General features: G+C 35.7%; 2 protein-coding genes across 7 annotated transcripts in view; one reads left to right on the forward strand and one right to left on the reverse strand.

Moving 5' to 3' along the window:
* Nucleotides 1-15,835, forward strand: part of FGF2 (fibroblast growth factor 2) — a 55,116-nt gene extending 39,281 nt beyond the window's left edge. Inside the window, 3 exon segments of the mRNA XM_059923549.1 lie at nt 2,952-3,055; nt 15,633-15,708; nt 15,711-15,835. Coding sequence (XP_059779532.1) covers nt 2,952-3,055; nt 15,633-15,708; nt 15,711-15,751 — 221 coding nt within the window. The 3' untranslated portion in view covers nt 15,752-15,835.
* NUDT6 (nudix hydrolase 6) overlaps nt 7,811-24,161 on the reverse strand; it is a 42,832-nt gene continuing 26,481 nt past the window's right edge. For 3 of the 6 annotated variants that reach the window (XM_059923542.1, XM_059923546.1, XM_059923547.1), the window contains 8 exons: nt 20,833-20,887; nt 15,696-16,683; nt 14,741-14,810; nt 14,378-14,447; nt 14,053-14,095; nt 13,321-13,409; nt 9,666-9,768; nt 7,811-8,365 (listed from right to left, as the gene is read on the reverse strand). In XM_059923542.1, the coding sequence (XP_059779525.1) occupies nt 16,286-16,683; nt 20,833-20,887 (453 nt within the window). In that variant the 3' untranslated portion in view covers nt 7,811-8,365; nt 9,666-9,768; nt 13,321-13,409; ... (2 more) ...; nt 14,741-14,810; nt 15,696-16,285. The remainder of the gene's footprint in view (nt 8,366-9,665; nt 9,769-13,320; nt 13,410-14,052; nt 14,096-14,377; nt 14,448-14,740; nt 14,811-15,695; nt 16,684-20,832; nt 20,888-24,161) is intronic. The other 3 variants (XM_059923544.1, XM_059923543.1, XM_059923545.1) reach the window with 3 other exon arrangements.

Genomic DNA, 24,161 nt, shown 5'->3' on the forward strand with positions numbered 1-24,161 from the left:
GGGTTTTGCCTTTTAACTTCTTGACAATTTTTCCTTTAAGTAAAGTGTTTAGTTCATTTACATTTAGTTCAATTATTGATGTGTTGGGTTTAATTTGCCATCTTGGAATTTGTTTTCTAATTTCCCCATCTGTTCTTTGTCCTTCTGTTCCTCTTCTTCTGCCTTCTTTTGGGTTGAGTACTTTTTCATATTCCATTTTGTCTAAGACAAAAATAGCCCAGCTATTAACTATTTGGGTAGGTCAGGATTATCCTTGCTCCTGAACTCTACCCTTGTCTTTGAAGATCTCTCTTCATCCTGCTTTTCATTTGGTGAAGGCTCAGTGATTCTCAGAGGGCTGTCTCTCAGCTCTGTTCCACTCCCAGCTGTCAGTGGACTGCTGCTTTGCACTCAGCAAAGCCTTAGGTGCTTCAGAAGGATCTCTTAGCCCTTCTGTTCTGTCCTCTGCCTCTGGTGTGTGACGGTTGTGCACTAGGTGCAAGCTCTGTAGGAGAGAACCGGCAGGTGGGTATGGAATTGCTGTTTGATTAGGGCTCCTTAGAAATCCAGTTCCTCACATCAGCAGCACATAAAAGTTTGTAAAAGTTCAGCTGGTTTCTTTATACTCCCCATTTTGATAGGGTTAGTCTTCTTCCTGTCGAAGATGGAAGCAGGTCATCTTTTCTGGGGGGGAAGGGATCATCTGTATGTGAAATTTAGTTTACTTAGGTCTCTTTGCATCTCAGCTCTGATGGGTTTTTAAAGAAAATCTATGATTTTGCGGATTATCCAGCTTCTTATTGGTTTCAGGCTCTGGTTACTTTTAAAGTTTATATTTTTATAGTTATATGTTAACGGAAACACTTTTCAGGCATCTACAATTAGTGTTTACTTTTTAGTGGCTTATCAAATGACAATATCCTAATGTGGAATCCCAAGAAATCTGTGAAAGGCCAATGAATAAATGAATGATGACATTTACTTTGGGTACTGAGTCGCAGGTACTGACCACACAGTAGTATCCATAATCTGCCTATGACCAGTAATACACATTTACAAGATGGTGGGCTTGAGCTAGGCCACAGTTTATTGATAAAGTGCCGGGAAAAAGTATAGTGATTGACTATGCAGTCTTGCCTCAGGAGCATTTATACAACCATATGAGTTAAAAAGAGATGCAAATGCATTCATAATTAATATGGCTTATCTACATCACTTTAGAGCTATATACAAGGATTTTTATTCATAATCATTAATTTTGCTTATATTTGTTAAAAATAAATCTTATTTTCTACAGTTTCCCATGTTTTGAAAGAGACTTTAGGCCTTTCTCTGTTTAGTTTTCATGTCTCGTTTATATTCCTTTTACTTTGTACTATCTTTTAAGATTCTGTAGAAGAATTTCACCTGGAGTGACTGGTACAGAGGAGAATCAGACATTAAATGTCCAACAAATATCTTTTTTTAAAAAATGTAAATTCTCAAACATTCATAAAGTAATGAGATTAGAATAATGAACTCCCATGCTTCTAATAACTATTGACATAGGTTAATCATCTTGTTTTATTTATCCCACCCATTTTATTAAAAAATTATTGATTGATTGATTCCTGGAATATTTTAAAGCGAACCCCAGATGTTATATCTCATTTTACCCGTATGTTGTTCTGCCTGATAGGAAAAAATTTAAAACATAATTACTATGACATAATTATGTCTAACAAAGTTAATAGTAATTCCAGAATTTTTCAAACATCGCCTTTTTGTGCCATGTTTCCTAGCTGCCTGGAAACACCTGGTAAAATTAAATTTACTTTATGTTTCTAATGTTATCCAAATAATATTATTCTGATTTCTAAAATTTTGGATATTCACTGCTTTTTTCTATTGCTCTCAAGCATGTCCCAGATATGATTATAGGCCACAGAATAGCCTATGAAAAAACTTGTTCTGGGACCCAAGCATATTTTATACACAGTGTACTTGATCCACTTATGGTGATTTATAATGCAGGTTATGAGAGGCAAAGTTCTGAGAAGTTTGACAATAAAGAGTTAACTTGACTTAACCAAGAATTTCCTAAATTTATTTGGCCCCAGAACCTGTTTTTTAAGTAATCTCTGTTGGCCAAAATACATTTTGGGGAATGCTGTTCTAGGCAGGAGAATGCTGCCTCTGATAGCGAAGCAAATTTTAAACTTAATTTTAACTGAATTAATTAGATGATTATTTGTCCCTATGGCATTATCATCATGATCATGTAATATCTATTTTTTTGTTTTCCAACAGTCTGCTTAATATTGATAATGTAGTGTAACACATAGGTCATCCTCTTCAGGATCTTACATTCTGAAAATCTTTCATCACACTATAAGCAAATTAAGCATAAACATTTTGTTTTCCAATAGATATTTGCAAAAAAAAAAAAAATCTATACATCACAATCCCTCCATAAAGAAAGATAAATGCATTTGGTATTGTATTGAAGGGGAAGCTAGAAATAAGAGCAAACCAAAAGATAATAGTGAGCAATTATATTTTATATGTGAAGAATTGGTTAAAATAACTTTTAAAGAGTTTAAAGTTAGGCAGTAGGGTGGAAATTCTCACAAGTAGTTCATATATTTATGTACTCTTAAAATATGTTCATTAAAAAAAAAATCTAAGTAGTTAACAGGGCCAAGTGGAGGCTAATTACACATCAAGGGAAAAAAATTCTCCATCTGTCACTCTTATCCGCTCACTGACACTGGATTGAGAAGGGAGTCAAGAGGCACTCATACTTTAGTGGGTCTGCCTCTCATTCTAACAGAATTTAATTGACATCTGGCCCCTGTCCCCCAACTCCTTGCCACGGTGGGTTAGCTGGTTGCACAAGTGCCTCTTGTCTTTACCCTATATGTTGCATAAATGTGTAGATGCCTCTTTTTTCTATGATGCTACAAAGGTAATTTTTTCTCCATTACTTACAGTCAAACTACAGCTTCAAGCAGAAGAGAGAGGGGTTGTGTCTATCAAAGGAGTGTGTGCGAACCGTTACCTTGCTATGAAGGAAGATGGAAGATTACTGGCTTCTGTAAGTAATGCTTTCTGTTTTTGTACTTTTTTTTTTTTATTTAGCTTTTATTGCTATGAATTTACTAGTATTGGTATTATTAAATCTTTATTAAGGGTTTTACAGGTATATCATTTAATCTTCACATTCATCCTATAAAATAGAGTATTATACTCTATTTCACAGAGGCAAAAACTCAAGTTCTGAGGGAGTAATAAAGTAACCAAGGAAACACAGCTCATATGAGGCAGAGCCGGGACGGCACGTCAGGCAGTCTTGACTCCAGAGCAGGAACTCTGATTCACTGCATTTTACTGCCTTTGCTGCAAAGCTATTAAACTATAGTTTTATTTTTAAATTATTATATTTTTAATAAGTTTATTTACTTTTGGACGCATTGGGTCTTCGCTGCTGCACAGGCTTTCTCTAGTTGCGGCGAGCGGGGGCTACTCTTCATTGCAACACGCAGGCTTCTCATTGCGGTGGCTTCCCTGTTGCGGAGCATGGGCTCTAGGCGCACGGGCTTCAGTAGTTATGGCACACAGGCTCAGCAGTTGTGGCTCTAGAGCGCAGGCTCAGTAGTTGTGGTGCACAGGTTTAGTTGCTCCACGGCATGTGGGATGTTCCTGGACCAGGGCTTGAACCTGTGTCCCCTGCATAGGCAGGCAGATTCTTAACCACTGTGCCACCAGGGAAGTCCCTAAAACTATAGTTTTAAAAAAATCTTTATATTGTGCAGTTGTCTAAAGATCATTGGGATGGACATATAAAATTTTGAGTATGCATTTTTAAGCTTCTTTCAAATATGACATAGAAACACTTGCCATTTAGAATACTATAAAATAGAGACAATAATGATCGTATCTCAGAGTTTTTGTGTGGACTAAATTAAATAATTTATATCAAGTGCCAAAATCAGGGTCTTATACATAATAGGTCCTCAAAATTGTTACTTCCTCCTCATGTTACTTCTCATTTATATATAAGCTCATTAAGGGCAGGGACTTCTCTTTTTTTTTACTTTTTATCACAGCTACTCCAGGGTCCTTGCTGTTGGCTAGTATTCTTTCCATTAATACAGGCTCCCTGTCAACTTCACCATTATTATTACAACCAGGATTGTATGTCTGTTGAGCAGACACTGTGTGGGGAACGATGCAGGGAAGCAGATCAGTATAAAAGACACAGATTGTACTTCTGTCTCATTGGGGGAGTAGATAAGACATGTACCTAAAAGTGTGTGTATATACAAACCACAGCCATAATACCAATACCAGTAGCCAGTTATATAGCACTCTATAACTTTCCCCACAGAATGGATCTAATAGTATTGAGCAGTTGTGGTGTTTTGAGCTTATATAGATAGTTTTTGAAATTTTTTCTGAGTGAAGATCTTTGGATTTTTAAAAAATTTTTTATTAGCGTGTAGTTGATTTACAATGTTGTGCTAGTTTCTGTTGTACAGCAAAGTGAATCAGTTATACATATATCCACTCATTTTTAGATTCTTTTCCCATATAGGTCATTACAGAGTATTGAGTAGAGTTCCCTGTGCTATACAGTAAGCCCTTATTAGTTATCTATTTTATACATAGTAGTGTGTATATGTCAACCCCAATGTCCCAGTTTATCCCTCCCCTTTTCCCCCCGATAACTGTTTTTTACATGTGACTCTATTTCTGTTCTGTAAATAAGTTCATTTGTAGCATTTTTTTAGATTCCACATATAAGTGATATCATATATTTGTCTTTCTCTGTCTTCACTTAGTATATAATTTCTGTGTCCATCCATGTTGTTGCAAATGGCATTATTTCATTCATTTTTATGGCTGAGTAATAGTCCACTGTGTATATATGTACCACATCTTCTTTACCCATTCCTTTGTTGATGGGCATGTAGGTTGCCTCCATGTCATGGCTATTGTAAATAGTGCTGCAATGAACATCGGGGTGCATGTATCTTCTTTTCAAATTACCGTTTTCTCCGGATATATACCCAGGAGTGGGATTCCTGGATCATATGGTAGCTCTATTTTTAGTTGCTTAAGGAACCTCCATACTGTTCTCCATAGTGGCTGTACCAATTTACATTCCCATCAAATGTGGGAGGGTTCCCTTTTCGCCACACCCTCTCCAGCATTTATTGTTTGTAGATTTTTTGATGATGGCCATTCTGACTGGTGTGAGGTGATACCTCATGGTAGTTTTGATTTGCATTTCTCTAATAATTAGTGATGTTGAACATCTTTTCATGTGCCTCTTGGCCATCTGTATGTGATCTTTGGATTTCTGAAGGGACTGAAACAGACTTACAGAGAAAAAGAATATTCAACCATCTGACTGATCGTCTGACAAAGATATATTTAATATATTTATGTGATTTTTGCAGGATAAGTAAGTCTCAGTGTAGCAGTGCTCTTTTTTTTGTAATTGAATAAATTTTAGAATCCTCTTCAATAGCTAGTATTTTTTGAGTGTACAGCATACTAGATACCGTGCTAGGCATTAGGGTTATAAAGTTGAATACAAAATGGCCTGTGCCTTTAATAAGTGACAATCTGGGGAGGCAGAAGTGTAAATAAGTATTAGTAATAATGTGTAAGGGGTGGCTTTGATGTGTTCTTCTATATGTTGCATGCATGCATAGTAATAAAGGAAAGGGAGCAATTAAACTTGTCTAGATTGGGAAAAATGACCTACAAAGAGGATCTGACATAATGTAGAGGAAGGAGTTTATCAGGCAGTTCGGGAGCAGAGGAATGGAGATCAGGGTATAGATAATTCTAGGACATGGCACAGGCATGGATGCAGAAAGCTTACTAGGGGTTTCTCGAGAATTACAATTCACTACTGCTGGAGGCAGTAGAAGGTAGAAGGGAAGAGATGAGGCTGGAGAAGCAGGTAAACTGCCTGCTGAAGTACCTGATAGCACCATGCTGCTCTCAGCAGTGGGAAGCCATAAAGAGTTTTAAGAAGAGACACATGAGATTTGAATTCAAGAAAGAGCTCTCTGGCAGCAGTGCAGAGGACGGATTTGAGGGGGCCAAGGCTGGTGGAGACAGGCCAGTTAGAAGGCCATGGGCATAGTCCAAGCAAGTGATGATCAGAACCTGGCAGTAACAGGATGAAGAGGATGGAGTAAAGCGCTAGCACTGAGGTTGACCACAGTTAGGAGTAGAGTAGAGGAAAAAGTCAAAGATGACATCCAGGTTTCCAGTTTGGATGAGGAGGTAGATGAGAAAGGGGGAAGAGGAAAAGAGCAAGTTCTGGGAAAAGGTAATACAGGTTCAAATTTAGTCTTATCTAGTTTGAGTTGCCTAAGAGAAATTCAGGTGAAGATGTTCACTACATAGTTGGAATTACGGGTCTGGAGTTTAGAGGAGAGGTGTGTGTTGATATATAGATTTGGGTGTCATAAGCATATATGTGGTGGCTAAAGCAGGGGAATGGATGAGGTTTCCTAGGCAAATAAAAATATAGCTATGAAAGGCTGACTACTTGGAACTTTCACTTCTTCCACTGTTATTTTTTTTTTTTCTACCAGCCTGTTGTCAACTCGGGATGATGTAATACTTTGGGAATGTACTGAAGTAGCATTTTAAATATTTCCAGGACAGTGAATCAATGGGTAATTCTGGATGACCTTGACCTTGTAGAGAGAAGAGGGGTTAACTCTACTCTTCTCACCTCAGGATGTAACAAAACAGTGTGAATTACTTTGTCTCCTGCAATAGTGTTGATTTGGCTACTGTCAGACAGTAAAGGTGGTGGAGGAGGAAAGAAAGTAAATACATACAACATTTGCTTCTGTCTCAACTATGGACAACACTAGTCAAATTGACACTAGTCAAAATGGTTTTAAAGCTCTAAACTTTGCTATGTCTGTCTTGTGACTTCAGATTGTTACCCTGTGGTTTTCCACTTATAGAGATTAGAAGATCCAGTAATCTGGTAATCATGGTGGCCCTGTAAGACAGTCATTGGAGGGGTTATTTATCTTGAGAACACAGGTTGGAACACAGGTTCATCTGTAATGATAAAAATAATTGTCAAAAGTGATGAAAACAGAAGCTACTCTACCTTATTAAAATTTTTTTTAAAAAACTGAAGTATAGTTGATTTACTATGTTGTGTTAGTTTCTGGTGTAGAGCAAAGTGATTCAATATATATATATATTTTTCATATTCTTTTCCATTATAGGTTATACAAGATATTGAATATAGTTCCTTGTGATATATACACTAGGACTTTGTTGTTTATCTATTTTATACATAGTAGTTTGTATCTGCTAATCCCAAACTCCTAATTTATCCCTCCCCACTCTTCCCCCTTTGGTAACCATAAGTTTGTTTTCTATGTCTGTGAGTCTGTTTCTGTTTTGTAAATAAATGTCAATGGACATTTAGGTTGAGAAGTTACTCTACAGTGAGTCTTTGAAACTATTGGGGTCTGTAAAAGAGGAGACAGTTTAAGACACCAGACCTAAAACCTGAGCTGTCTTCTCATTCTTAGAGAATTCTCTACAAGTTAGAAGTCAGAGAATTCTGACCTCTTCTCTTGGCACATAGGCATTAAGCTTCCCAAACTGTTGATTCTGTACCATCATCAGAAGCATAAAGTGATCTAAACAGTGTTTTCTAATTTCTTCCTTAGCTAAGCAGGACCTTTCACAAGATTAAGGTCACAGCATTCTATTTAGTCTTAAATATATTTCTGTCCCCTTGGATGTGTGTTAATTCTTCCAGATACAACAGATTTCCTTCAAGCTGGTACAGTAAGAGTTAATTTAGCAATTTATTGACTCAGAAATTTATCACAAACTCTGTAGGGACAAAGCCACAGCTGTTACACATAAATGAAATATTCAGGATTTATCAGTTTTATTTGAGGAAAGGCACCAGCCAAGATCCAGTTGTTCCAGCTCCCGTCACTGGATCTATTCCATGCCAAGGTCATGAGTCAATCTCTAGTCTTACCATTCAATTTGTGTGGCTTGCTGCCTTGTCTCTTCAGCAGCAATCCTCTTTCAGATTAGTCTGGGTGGGCTGTGTCAATTTTCAGATGAAAAAGTAAGTGTCCCTACCCCCAAACAAAGGAGGTGGTGTTGGTGGTGGTTCAGGAAGTGGCATATTTTCCTCTGAGCCAGATCCATAGGCATTGAGCTGTCAACAATAGCAACTTTCAGGCAAGAAATTAAAAGTCTTGACCCTTGGCTATTAATAGCATCTGTTCCACTGTTTAATGGGTTGAGATGAATCACTGATGATGAAAGACACTGTAGCCGGGGATGTCAGCAGGGACCTCACTCAGGTGACAATGGGAAGAGACAACTGGCATGTAAAAAAGAAAAACAAAACAAAACAACTTTGGGATAAGTCCAGTGTTGTGACCAGTAGCCATCATTTGGGGATGCAGATGTTCCTTATTACCTAGAGACACACACTGGGGTTTATGAACTTGCACTTGCCAAAGGCATAATTCTTCCCCTGTTCTTCTACAGGGCCCCATTTCAGACTGCTATGTTATGGCACATCCCTGGGTTCTTCTGCATTTTATCCTGTGTGCGATTCCTACACTGATTTGTAAAACATTGTAGTTTCTTCTCAGAAAGAAGAGCATGCTGGATAATAACACATTTTGGTTTCTAAGAGTCAGGTTAGGTTGATTACTACCAGTTGAGAGTATTAAAAAAGACTAAGTTGTGTACCATTTTTTTTCTCCAACATCTTCACATATTAATGGCATGAATGTATTTAGGCTAAGGATTTCTCACTGTTTGAAACACTTCTTAAGGGTCTTTCCCCTTCTTTGAAGCTAGAAAATATAAATGTTCAAAGAGTAACTATATTTACCTGCCAAAGCCTAAATTTGGAGGCTGAAGTTGAGTAGTTCCTTAATATACAACAGACTACGTATTCCATTCCATAGCAAAATAAATTTTGTTGCTATGAACAACAGAAGCCCAGGACAAATATTAGGATCTATGATTTCTTCTATGTTCAAAAATTGCATATAATGAGGTTAACTGTAGTCTTAAGTTTAAATCACCAAACAACCTCAGTGTTAGCACTGGTATGAAAAAATCTGCCTGGTCTTTAGCTGCTAGAAAGTTGCACATTGTTTTCTATATTATGCGACAGATTGTGATAACCTAAACAAAATAATTCAGTAAGTATTAGAATGTGTGTGATCTGTGTTGATCTGTAAGAGTCAAATATGCAAAAATTACTTATCGTATCTGAGAATATACATTTAATTACTGTAAAAGTAAAATTTTTTTTACTTATCGAGTAACTTTCTTACCTGAGGGGCCTTACAATGAAATGAAACTTAAAGTAGAGAAAAGAGATTTTTGAGGGTTCACTTATACAGAATGGTGATATATACTGATTATATTTGTCAGAAGAATGCAGTAAAGAAGAATGAATATCATTTTTAAGAGATAAAATACTAGATTAAATGCAAAGGTTACTGCTTAATAAGAATTACTGCTTCTTTTAGAATCCAATCTTATAAAATTTTATATAAGCTACATATATATATTACAATATTAAGATTAAATTTACTTTTAACTTTTTACAATTTGTGTCTTTCTTAGTTTGTTTTGAAATAGTCAACACTGATACTTACACATCATGTCTGTTTTTAATTCTCAGAAGCGGTGTAAACAAAAGTATTCTTGGACTCATGTTGAGCAAACTCTCTCATAAGCCAAAACTGCAAAATCAAAGTACTGTAAAAGAACAAACAATCCAAAAAACAGAGCATGGGGGAGTGAGCATAAGGGTCAACCTAACATTTAGCAGTGCACGAGAATTCTGAGGCCAATACATAAGGACAGGGGATGGCGGGGGGCGGCAGGGGGAGAAGAATTTACTCTAGTTCTTATTTTCTTATAGTATGCCAGGGCTTTAAGGTTGTTTTAAAGGCTTAAAAATTGTTAAAGATTGGGAGGGATCTTAAAGATCATCTAATCCAGTCTTATTTTACAGATGAGAAAAGTAAGGTTCAGAGCGGTTAAGTGACTTGCTCAAAGATACAAGATAGTTAGGGATCAAGGCAAGACTGGAATCCCGGTTTCCTGGCTCGTAAAGATCCTCACAGATGTTGTTAGGATGGTCATACTCTTGCAATGGGTCACCTGGCTTAGTTTCCTCAGGGACTAAATTAGTCCATAAAATTAGACTATATTCTATATTTCAGTACTTAGGCTGGATTTTCCTTGGTCTTAGTTCCTTTGTTCTTATTTAGATTTTGCAGTGCCACTGAATGGTATTTTTACTGTAACCTATATAAAAGTTTCATTTATTCATTAATTTAGTAAATATTTATTGATCACTATGTGCCAGGCACTGATATAGCAATAGAATAGAAGAAAAACAACAGAAGAAAATCTCCACCCACCTGGCATTTATAGTATGGTGAAATAAAGTGGATATGTATATATAAATAAATGATCTGTATTTGGATATTGTAGAACACAGAAATGAATGAGATGCTTTTATCCCTCATAGTGTAACTAGAGTTACTAAATTCAGTTACTTGAGATTCTTTTTTTGTGGTCATACTTGTAGCCCTAAGGTCAGGTTTTTAAAAAAATAAATTTTGATTTTAGAATAGTATTAGGTTTACAGAAAAGTTGTGAAGATGCAGTACAGAGAGTTTCTGTATACTCCACACCCAGCTTCTCCTATTAACATGTTACATTAGTATGGTACACCTGTCACGACTAATGAACCAATATTGATACATCATTATTAGCTGAAGTTCACACTTTATTCACATTTCCTTAATTTTTACCTCACGTCCTTTTTCTGTTCCAGGATCCCACTCAGGATACCACATTTAGTCATCATGTTTCTATAGTCTCCCTTAGATCATGACATTTCCTTAGACTTTCCTTTTTTTGATTACTTTGACAGTTTGAGGAGTACTGGTCAAGCATTTGTTAGAAGGTCTTTCAGTTTGAGTTTGCCTGATGTTTTCCTCATGATTAGACACGGGTTATGAGTGTTTGGGAGGTAGATCACAGAGGTAAAGTACTATTTTCATTGTATCGTTTCAGGGAACATGCTTATCACTAATAATATTAACCTTGGTCAGCTGGCTGAGGTAGTGTTTGTCTCCACTGTAAAGTTACTGCTGTTTTCCCCTCTCCATACTGTATTTGGAAGAAAGTCACTATACACAGTCTACATTGAAGAGATGGGAGTCGGGGCGGGGGAGGTTTATGCTCCGTCTCCTGGAGGAGGAAGTATCTGCATAAACTATTTGGAATTCTTTTGTATGAGAAACAACTTCTTTCATTTAGTTAGTCATGTATATCAGTATATATGCATGGATATTTATTTTGTACTTTGGGTTGTAATCCAAAACTGTATTATTTTGTTGTTCAAATTGTTTCAGCTTTGGCTATTGGGAGCTTTTTCATTTGGCTCCTGTATTCTTTGACATACCCCAGTCAATGTGGGGTTTTCTGAGCACTTCCTTATTTTATGTCCTCTAGGAGTGCTCCAGTCTCATCTTGTATATTCCCTACTCCAGCCCAGAATGAGCCATTTCTCTAAGGAGGCTTGGTTCCTTCTACTGGAAAATGGTATCAGAAACCAAGATCTGGGCGTGCTTGTTGCTACCGAGGTGTGTCTGCTTCCAGGCCCTCTTATCTGACCGAGCAAGGAATATAGGCATATACCAATCTGGATATATATATATATATATATATATATATATATATATATACACACATAACTATAAATATTTCTATATTTAACCATCTGTATTCAACTAAAAATGAGTACATACTGATGTTATCCAACCCTAATCCAACAGTATCACATGAACCATTTTAGCCTTCCCTGCTGGCTTGTCTGTAACTACCCACTCCAATAGTGAGAAACCTGGTTCCTATCATTTCCTAGGGTCAGTTTTTCATTATGTGTAAATATCTCACATCAGTTTACTTTCTTTTGAAATTTCAAAGTAAATTAAATATATAGACAAAATACAAATCAAACTATTTAAAATGTTGATTATGCTTTTTCAAACTCTCTTTGATTCTTTCCTATTCAGATGCCCCTACAAGGGGTCAAATTTCCAGCACCATCTTTAAAATCATTAGCATCACTGTTATCAGTATCAACAAATGGTTATTGCGCCCCTTATGTAGGACCATAAGCTAAGCTAGTTCATGTGGATAATGTTCAGGCAAGTCTTGAGGTGTGGCCTACCACTGATGCATGACAGATTTATATTACTCTCATACATATACATCTACATTCATTTTTTAGATTCCATACCTTTTAGAATTGAGAATATGGCTTATTGGAATTATTGTAACTTAAAACACTTCTCAGCATTCCAAATAAATTAGTACTTTTCAAGTTCCAGTTCTGTGGTTATTAGCATTAGTAACAGGGAAAGAAGGTTACGTGATTTGTCTCTTGCAGAGTATGCGCTCAGTAAACACTCTTTATCTCCTTCAGGACATCTAATATTTATCTCAAACTCAACATGTCCAAAACTGAATTCCTAATCTTTCTCTATAAAACCTGTTCCCACTCATAGCTTTCCCCATCTCAGCAAGTCCATCATCTAGAACATAAACTTCAGTGCCACCCTTGATTCCTCTATATCTTACACTGCACATCTGATCTGTCAGGAAACTGTGTTGACTCTACTTTCAGAATACATCCAGAAGCAGATAGCTTCTTACCATCTCTGCTGCTACCACCGTGGTCTGAGTCTCCCTCTCTGTCTAGGTTACTGAGCAAGCCTCTAATGGGTGTATCTGCATCTGCCTTTGGCCCAGAGTAATCTTGACAGCCAGAGTAATCCTGGAAAAATGTCAGATCATGCTCAGAAGTCTACAATGGCTTTTCAATTTCTCAGGATAGAAGCCAAAATACTTACAATAGCCTATAAATCTCCTATCTCATTACCTCTCTGACTTCATTTCCTTTCCCCTTCAAACCCTCTGCTTCATTTACACTGGCCTTCTTGCTGCCCTTCACACACTTTAGGCATGATCCTGTTGTAGGGATTTTACACTGGCTTTTCCCTCTGTCTGCTTGGGATGCTGTTCTCTGGTATCTGGAGGGTTAACTCCAGCTCCTTGAGGTTTTTGCTCAAATATCACTTTCTCAGTAGAGCCTGCTGCGGCCGTGCTAGTTAATACTGCAGCCTCATCTGTACCCACACCACTCCCCATCCCTCTTATCCTCTCAGTTTTACTTTTTCCCATAGGATGTATCGTATTTTAGCGTACAATTTATTCAATTATGCTTACTGCTTATTTTGTGTCTCCCCCAGTGAGAATTTGACCAGCACAAAGGCAGGGATCTTTGTTCAGTTTTGTTCACTGATGTATCCCAGTGCCTAGAAGAAAAAAATTACGTTAAATGAATAAATGCATTATTTGAACTGTGTGCTTTCTGTATCCCAAAATTATTCTTAAATTAAAAAAAAAAAAGGAAAATGTAATTTGATGAAAAGGTGTCAGATGGATACATGGGCAAAGGGTGTCCACAATCTGAAATAAGTTACTAAGAGCCTTGAGGTTTATTTATTCTCCCGATTTTATTTATTTATTATTTTTTTTGGAGTATAGTTGCTTTACAACGTTGTGTTAGTTTTTGCTGTACAGCAAAGTGAATCAGCTATACGTATACATATATCCCCTCTTTTCTGGATTTCCTTCCCATTTAGGTCACCACAGAGCACTGAGTAGAGTTCCCTGTGCTATACAGTCGGTTCTCATTAGTTATCTGTTTTATACACAGTAGTGTATATATGTCAATCCTAGTCTCCTAATCCATGAGCCTTGAGTTTTAGATTCCTCATTTGTTAATGAGTATATATGATACATTATGTCACAGGATTGTTGTGGTATTTAAATAAAATGATATGCATGAGAGCAGTCAATAACCATGAATTAAGGGATTTCCCAGCTCCTGGGCCTATATAAAATAAGGCTTGAAGGCAAGGTACAATTTGTTATAAGCCTTTAGAAGCTACTTACCCACTTCCTCTGTGATGTCATTCCTCTGAAGATCTCCTTTTCTCTTAAGTTTGAAATGGTGAGCAGTTAAACATTGAGTATAGGAAAAAAGCTCTATGAATATGTTTATAAAGGTTAAAGAAATTACACTGCATCAGTTTTTAACAGGATTATTGACATCACAACCAATGAAGATGATTTGTAAACTTAGGATGGAGAGAACTGAAAATTGCTTAAAATGGGATGTTAGATGCATGCTTTTACTGTGACTGAATTTTGGCTCTACTACCCATTAAAAAAAATGCAGTTTGTTTTCAAGTGCACATCAGCTGTTTAGTAAACTTACATGTCTGAATGTTCAGCACAGATGCACAATTTCCTTCTCTCCCCTCTGTGTAAAAAGGTACAAGTAACCTCTGTTTAAAAAAAAAAAAAATTGTGGTTTCCATAATGTATCAATATTATCCACTTAATCCCTGGTACTGTTTCTTTTCTCTAAAATACTAGCAACTGGCTGAGAAGGCAAATATTACTGGCATGGTATGTATCCCAGTTGGCCAAGCATTACAGGGAGTGCTAACTAGCAAGGTGGGGCAGCCTGTAGGCTGACTGAACACCAAAAAATGAGCATATCAACGTCCTAAGGATAACTGACTGATGTGGTTTAGGTCTGTTTCTGGGAAATTAGCCCATGAAGCTCAATGCTGACCTTTCATGCTATCTTTATGATTACATGACTTTTCCTTTCACGCCTTACTTTTCGACTCCTGACCTTAAACCTGGAATAGAGAAAGAGGAAGATTTTTATTGGTGGCACTGAAAAATGACAAGATAAAGTAAAACAAACAGGTTAACTTCAGTTAACAAAGGAAGCACAATAATTTCACCAAAGGTAGCAAGTATTGGCTACAGAGTATCTGTGTTACTCTACTGTTAAGTGTTCCACTGTTATTACATTTGAATCTCTTTGAAAATCATGAGACAGTCCTGGGTATCGTACAGCTGGGTCCTTGTGCAATGTATGCTTCTTTGTAAGGCTACCTGTGATTTATTTGCACTTAAGTTGCTTTCTTAGTAAGTTACAAAAAAAAAAATGAGCAAACTAGGTAAGTTTGCATTTCAATTTTTAAAAGTTCAGTTAACAGTAGTCAAAACATTAAAGCCAAGTAAATATCCAGTAAAATTCTTATCTCTAGAAGCCGACTACAGGAGCTATTAATCACTTTTAGGTCTTTCTTGTTATTGGATGTATGTCTCTTTTGGAGACCACTGAAATCTATGTTCATGGGATGTTTCAAGCCTGAGCCTGTGTGGTTCCTACACCACCTGTGTGCTCTTGCTGCCTAGCACCTGACCTGTCCATTGTGGGGCTGGAGAATGGTCCTTGGACTGCTCCTCCGAAGAAATGTGCTTGAAATTGTCCTGCTGATATGCTGTGTTCCTGTCCTGCGTCTTTCTGCAGACATAGATTGTGTCAGATTTTGGCCTGTTGAGTCTCACTAGTTTGATTGTCCTGCTGAACCCAAAGCACTGTGTACTGTCATTAAATATTTAACATGAAAAGTATGACAACAACTACTAATTTTTCCTTTGTTTTTCAGAAATGTGTTACAGACGAGTGTTTCTTTTTTGAACGATTGGAATCTAATAACTACAATACTTACCGGTCAAGGAAATACTCCAGTTGGTATGTGGCACTGAAACGAACTGGGCAGTATAAACTTGGACCCAAAACAGGACCTGGGCAGAAAGCTATACTTTTTCTTCCAATGTCTGCTAAGAGCTGATCTTAATGGCAGCATCTGATCTCATTTCACATGAAAGAAGAGGTATATTTTAGAAATTTGTTGATGAAAGAAAAAGAAAAATGTATACAGCTATCTGCTCAGTTTAGGTAACTGGTCAGATAACCTTTTATCTAACAGTAAAATATTTAACCATTGCCTTAGTAAAACAACAACAACAACAAAAATTCCTGGAAAATGCATAGACTTCCAGTTTTTATATAGCATTTGCCTTTATCCAGTGAAGCTTACTTAGAGCTACAATCTTTTTCATACATTTGCTTCATCTGAAAAGAGGCTTTTAAAATGTGCATACGTACAAACAAGTTGTCTTCATGGAAATCATAGACATTAGAAAATTTAAGTCAGATATTTAGTTAACCCAAATGTCCACTACTTCTTATAATATGGCACACATTAATCTACAGGTACAATTTACTTAAACATTTTAAAACCATGTAAATATAAATTTAATCCATTCCTGTCATAGTTTTATAACTGTCTGGCAGTTCCTTGTGATAGATTTTATAGAACAAGCCTGTGTAAACTGCTGGAAGTTCTTCCACGGTCAGATCAATCTTGTCAAACCCTTCTCTGTATCCATACAGCAGCAGCCTAGCGACTCTGCTGGTGATCGGAGTTGTATTTTCAGTCTTGACTAGGTCACTGAGATCCATCCACTCACACCTTAAGCATTCACGCTGGCAAAAATTTATGGTGAATGAATATGGCTTTAAGCGGCAGATAATATACATATCTGACTTCCCAAAAGCTCCAGGATGGGTGTGCTGTTGCCGAATACTCAGGAGGGACCTGAATTCTGACTTTATACCAGTCTCTTCAAAAACTTCTCGAACTGCTGTATCTCCTACATAGAAGAAAATGTACAAATCAATAAGGATCACATTTTTAGGAATTTAATCATCAAAGATTTTCAAGAAGCATTTTCTAAACGCTCGAAAGCAAAACTTTACCCTAAGAAAATAAAGTTTTCAATGTAAACTCTTTGCCTTCTGGACATCCTGAAGTACCAAAGTATTTTCTTACCAATGTATATCTAAGAAGCTTTTGAAATTTTGAATATTTCTTTGGCTGCTACTTGCAGGCTTACCCACTTATATAGATATTTTGGGAGTCACATTTTTAAAATTCTTCCTGCTTTATTTCCCCAAAGGTGAAAACATAGGTTGCAAAGCTGCAGTTAATATTCCTATGTATTTTTTCATTATTATCCTGTTCCTGATTACCCATCAAAACTGCCTAAATTTATAAACATCAGAATTGAGAAAAAGTGATCAATTCTTCTTTATACAAGTCTGGAGAGCTACAGAATGTACTGAACTATGAAATGATTCAGCTCTCCCCTGGTGTCTCCTGGGACCGTCAAGCCTCTGAAGTCATAGAGCAGACTCCTTTATAACCATTTTGTTATGCTCTTGTAGTTATCCTGTGAGTGCAATCCCACCATGGTTAATTTTTGGCATTTTCTTTGTTTCTTGCAATTTCAAAGAACTTGGATTCATTCCTCCAACAGCAAAATGCTGCAGTCATTTCATCAGAAGTTTTCAAAAAACTTGCAATTTACAGAATTTTATAATACAACTAGGGTCTTCACATTTTATAAGGTTGATTTTTCAATAATATGCAAATTTCTGGGACAGGATTTTTATTGCCATTAACTTATTTTTGTGGCTGCTTTTTCTAAATATCCAGACGAACCTCCTACATGGGATTTCTCTAATTTTGTGATGCTCTGTCATTGTCTCCCAAAGTGTTTATGAGAAGCCCCTAAAAAAGCTGCCTTCCTTGCCTATTTGCTGGGAAGCTTCACAATTGCCACAGGTACAAATTTTTGTTCAACTACCCTTTAATGCCTCCATTTTCTTGTTTGTCAAATTGTCAATTATATTTGTCTCCTTAGTAGTCCTACTAGTGAGGAATAGGCAAGGAAGAGCAAGTCCTTGAAAGAAAAAAAAATGTCTCAGTGTTTTTTCTGATAAACAGCTCTAGAAATATGCACAGGAAGAGTAAAGTGTTGTTTAATATATAAGACATTTGTCTGCCATATTTGAATTATATGTGGACTTCGCTTATAATTTAGATTTGCCTTAGGTTAAACATGGTTAGAAATTATATTTTTAAACTGAAAACATAAAAGAAGAATTTATATGTTAAGAAAAGGACAACTTGCCTTAATAAGATAGATAATTTTTAGTAGTATACATGTTTGTTATTACATTTGTTAAAGATTGTGGCAGTAGTCTTAAATTTTACACGTCATTTGCTGATCTGACTTAAAAATTGTTTAAATGTTTATTTTTATTCTTTAAACACTTTGAAAAATGACCATGGGGATCTTGTTTAGCTTTTAGCAACGCTAATCAAGAGTTTGGCATTTAGTTCCTGAGTCTGGCCTGCTGGTGTGTTATGGAAGCACAGGACGGGGCTGTGAGCGAAATCTGCCCTGCTCAGCAGTCACCACAGCAGTTGATTCAAAATTGCTGCTGCCTGGGTAGTTTGATCTGTTTAATTTGAATCCATGATATTGACTAGACTAAAAACTGAATGGGCAAAATAAGCGCTTTTGTATCTAGAAGAACCCCTTCCATCTTAAGATTGAAATCTCTTCTCCAAAGATTTTACCATGAATTTAAAGATTTTTTTAATCTAGATAAAGTGCTTTATTCTCGTGTACCTTTATTATTTTAATGTACTGTAAGCTAAATTGAAATAACTGTTTTATAGGTTTGAAGAACATAGGAAAAACCAAGAGGGTTTTTGTTTTTATTTTTGCTGGTTGAAAGATATGTTTAAAAACGTCATAGTGTTTTGTTTAAAGGACAGTAATGAAATGGAATTTATATTTGTTATTTCTATTTTCTAATATTTAATAGGATTAGATTGAAATAAAATAAAAAGAAAAACTGTGTAGAATATGGGTTTTCCTGGTGTTTCCCTCTGACTCTGGTACACTGATGAGCTCTGATCAGACCCCCCCTGCTTTAAAGACCTTTGGCTATGCAGGGATGCTCTTCCTGTCAGTGGTAAATGAGATTTTTTTTCAGGAAGGCAGCTTCTCCATTTTTAACCTTGTACATGTATTGTACTCTTAGGGTATTATATGAAAACCTAAGGATTGCATTCTATTTTGTATAATCCCCCTTAATTTTTTTTTTTTTTTAAGCACTACGGACAATAGTGCTTCATTTACCTAGTAGTATCAAAGAATGAAGGATTCCAAACAAATGTGCTTCTCAGTTAACTACTGTTTACTGCTTAAGAGCCAATATGAATGCTTGCACATTTGTGATGGCAGTATACCTAAAGTATATTACATACTTTCCTAAAAACAGAGCTTAAAGAAAATAATTTAAATAATTCCTGGATGATTTGGCTTCATCATTAAGAATAATCTATTATTGTACTGTTACAAAATAGAAATGCCCTCTATACATAGTCTTCCAGATCTCTACTGTCAGTTATCATTTCTAGCTGCTTTCAGGGTTTTATCAGTTCTGAGGCAAAGCTTCAATTTATACTACTCCTAGATAGTGTGGTGAATGCCAATTGCTGCTTTTTTCTTAATTCCACATGGTGACGTGTATATACGATCTCTGAATAGGTGGGTTGTTGTGACAACCACAAACACACAAAAAAAGTAGTGAATTCCTAATAATATGGATTTGAAGTGTTCTGGAGTACACTCAAACCTACAATTATACACATTTGGCTTGGAAATGTGTTTCTTCATTTACATTTAAATATATCTGAAACTCAGACTATCCATAAAAACTCAAATGAGAAAAGTCAATTCATTTGAGAAGGCAAGACTCAGAAGAGGAAGCTACACAAACCTTCTCCTGTAGATGGCTGTTTGCCCAGTATCGACTGGATAAGGATGTAAAACATAAACTTAACTAGTTCACATGATCTCATATCACATAAGGATACTGTGAGATCATCAGGAGTTCTAGAATAAATGTCCTTCTCTTTCAACACTTGCACCACTACAAAATCCTTTTTATTTCAACAGAAGGCCTAGCGAACTCTAAGCAAAAGGTCAGTAAGTACCTAAAAAACAAAATTTGCTATGGATATATCTGAATGTAGTGAATTTACTTATAGGATATTAGGAGTTGATTCTATACTATGTATAGGGCATTTTTAATTTGTGGAACATTAAAAAAAATCATTTCAAGTATATATATATTTAAAATACTTAAAAATAATTTAGGACATTGCCTTCATATAAATGATGGCTAAAGAGACTAGGGGACATACATATTGAGGGAAAAGTCATAGACAAATAGTACTGATATGAAATGAGTTGATTTATTATGCTAGGGACTGCACTTGACCCAATGGTTTAAGGAATAGGTAGGAAAACTCAGTTTCTATTCTTTCCTTCCTGTAAAATCCTGACATAATGAGCTCAGTAGATTGTTTTAGGAAGTTATCTCTCATTTCAGACTTTCTCATATGAGACATTTTACTATGTTTTGGCTTTCTGACTATCCAAAATAAACAGTAGATAAAATTTTCATAAACAGAAGAATTATGTCACCACTGTTCTATAATTGACTTTATAAATAATTCTTATTTCACAATTCATTTAAAAGTTACTATTCATCCTTGTGTGATAGAATGCTCAAGAATGTTTTATCATAGTTTAATTCCAACAATTTTAGTTATATTCAAAATAACCCTTAATGCTAAACTTGACTGATGTACATCCAAAGCTTCTCATTTTCAAGCAAGTTAATCCAGAAGCAGTCCTAAGCAGAAAAACAGGTGTTATGCTCCTAATGGTATTATTTATAACAATGAAATAAGTTGTAATATTAGAAGTTTTGCTGCTAATTTTATATCATCCCTGAAGTAACTTCACTGAAATTTTCTGACTTAGTCTAAATCAATTAGAAAAGTTAAAATCTTATTCTCAGCTCTAGAGCAAGAAAGTAAACATATGAATTTCCTCAACATTTTCAAGTCAATTAAAGATATGTAAAATACACACCAATATCTTCTCCAGGCTCTGACAGGCCTCCTGGAAACTTCCACATATTTTTCAACTGCAGTATAAAATCAGAAAATAAAGTTAACATACCTTTTATTCACTAACATACACAAACACACAGAGATGCCACAAAATTTACTCATAATTGGTCAAAGTGGTTGAGAATTTATTTTTTGGTAATTACACGCAAATTTTTTTCAGCTTCTTTCCTCACGCCTCCCTTCTTTTTAGGGGAAACTGGTGACTTGTGAAACCTTTTCCCACCTTTTTCTTCAGGAACTAGAAGTGGTTTTGTTTGGTTAATGTGATAAATTCTGTATGAGTGAAACAGTGGGGGGGAAACATCTACTGAATTTGTGTAGTTATAAAAATTTTGCTGCTAGTTTATTAAAAAATAGAGGAATCTTACTGATGCTGCTATAAATAAGTAGAAAATACAGTATAAATTTAATCACTAAAGTATGCTTTTAATTTTCACATTTACTTTCTGTATTGTGTGTCTAATCAGATATGTTAATCTTAAGATTTCCCTTATTCTCTGTGTTAATGATTTTATGTAAAAATGTAACTGCTTTTCATGGGAAGTGTGAATAAAATTGATTAGTTTACGTTTGTGGCTTTTTGTATATCATTTCTTTTTTTGGTGGGGAGGAGCAGGTGGGAAGATCTGATCTAGGAATGGGGATACATAAGGAAAATTGATTTTAAATAATTCTGAAGTGACATGGGACAATATTCTTATGGCTGACACGATTATTTTTTCCTGTTCGGATTCTGTTGTATCAATCCATCACCATGATAAAAGCTGAAGAATGAGAAATTATGACATCCTCATAAAGGGACTGCAGCTTGGAGCCAGTACACCTCATACTCTTCATTCATAAAACAAGTTTATGGACCTTTACTGGTGTGCTTTGTGACCCACTCATTTCCTGCACAAGAGCTTCTTAAAGAATGTGTCATTTCCCAACTATGCTAGGTTGGAGCCCAGTGGCATGGTTCCCAGAGTTTCCACAGACTTGATTTTGTGGGTGCAGAATTGAGGCTTTCCACCCTTCTGTGTCTGGCTCAGACTTGAGATTAATTTATAAAGCATATTATGGTTTACTTTTTTAATGTAGAAATATATCTCTAAGAATATCTCAACATTAATGCATTGTCTTTGGGGTTCCATTTTGAAATTGTTCCAGAAGCTATGTTTCTACAAAAACTATGCGGTCTTTTGTCTGCTAGTATATTAAACTTCACCACCACCAATTGTTTCTAACAAAAGAAATGTTATAATAGGGCAAACAAATAATTCTCCAAAACAAAATCAACTTTTAAAAATCTTTACCTAGACCTGATTATAAATAATTGGAAACTGTTGATTAAATTTGGAGATATGAACTTATTAGCAGGGGAAAATGCTAGCTATAAGGATTGAAAACAGCTCACACACATTTGATTTTGATTATTTCATAAACCTTAGGCACGGAAAGATTATTTTTATGCTGGTGATTAGTCTGCGATATTTTCTGGCATCAATTAGGTTTAAAGAGCTTATTTTAAAACAGCTTCCTTCTCCCCAAAAGCCTGAGCTTACAGTTAGTTCTAAGTGGTAGGTTGAGAGGCCTAAGTTTGAAAAAACTGGTTAATATTGTAGATATGATAGATTAGTGGAGGGACAAGTAGGTCTTCTCACTTTTTTTTTTTACATTAAAAAATACTCTCACTAGCTGGGTTTAGCAATATAATAATAATAAATATTACTAGGTAATGTATATTGAATGTCCACTATGTTCCAGACACTATGCTAAATGCTTTAATAATTATACACATTTAAACTTTATAGTAACCCCACAAGAAACTATTATTGTTCCCATTTTTATTTTTTTCCATTTCTTTTTTTATTGAAGTATAGTTGATTTACGATATTGTGTTACAGCAAAGTGTACAAGTGTACAGCAAAGTGATTCAGTTATACATATATTTTTTTCAGATTATTCTCCATTATAGGTTATTATAAGATATTGAATACAGTTCCCTGTGCTATATAGTGAATCCTTACCACTTATTGTTCCCATTTTAGAAGTGATGAAACTGAGGACAAATAGGTTAAATAACTTACCTGGAGTGACACAGTGTGTAGCAAAACTCACAGTTAAAATCCAGGCGATCTGATTCTAATCATCTTTTAAGAAATTTAAAAAGTTGGTTTGCTATTTTCACACTAATCCTTTACCACCATTCGCTGCTTTTTCATATATCTTTTGATCTTCAGATCTCATTGGAACATTCTATATAAACCCAACCAGAATCTGTATCTTAGTCTTACATTCCTCCAGGGTTTGTGAGTTTGAACTAAAACCTAGTTTGGTATCAAACGTCTTTGTATCTACCTCTTGCCTGTGAGTTCCCTATCAAGAATCGTTTGATTGGCATGAGATTTATTACTCTGCTAGTGATTTACTATTACTCTGCTAGTGATTTACTACTACTCTGCTAGTGATTTACTGTTACTCCACTAGTGATTTACTGTTACTCTGCTAGTGATTTACTATTACTCTAACACTTCCAGTATATTGTTTCATAGGGGAAAAATTACTGAGGAAGGGGTAAGGTTGGGTTTTGAATATGAACAGAAACCCACAGTTTCTGTTTTCATCTTTATTCTCCCTTCCAATAAAAGACAAAACATCTCTATGCTTCAAGTGTAAAATTCCAAGATCCTTTTCTCCCTAATCTTAAAAAAGGAAATTCCCACTCTCTTCTGAAAGAAATATTCTACTCAGACATTCTCGTGCCTCTTTGCTTGTTGGGTCCTACCCAACATTCACATATATGACCCCTCCCTGCTTTGAGTTAGTGAGGTCATCTAGTTTCTGAAGCATATCTGATCTGATTTTTACATACTACAAAGGGCAGTTTTCCTTTTAAGTTATAAAAATGTGTGATTTTAAAGCATATTTAGAGTAATTCCAGCATATTGTAGAATGGTGAATGTGATGATAAATTTTTCCTATACGTTTGCCAATTATAAATATGTGTGTGTGTGTGTGTGCGTGTGTGTGTGTGTTTGTAGGTGTGAGTGTAAAATAGAAGCGAGTGTAAATGATGTACAGTGGTCCCACCAATCACTGGAACCTCTCTCCTTCCTCGGTGTTAGGAACTGCTAGCCCCAATAGTAGGCATTTTGGATATCAACAAAGGGTATTATTTTTTTAATGCATTCTTCATACTAACAGAGTGTAAGATATTTTCTGTTAAGGCAATTTCAGTTTAATACCACTGTTTCTTATAAAACCTATCCTGAAGATATAAACTCAAGTTTATTTTAGCGTTTCTAG

The sequence above is a fragment of the Balaenoptera ricei genome, chromosome 5 (genome assembly GCF_028023285.1).
Source record: "Balaenoptera ricei isolate mBalRic1 chromosome 5, mBalRic1.hap2, whole genome shotgun sequence".
NCBI lineage: Eukaryota > Metazoa > Chordata > Mammalia > Artiodactyla > Balaenopteridae > Balaenoptera > Balaenoptera ricei.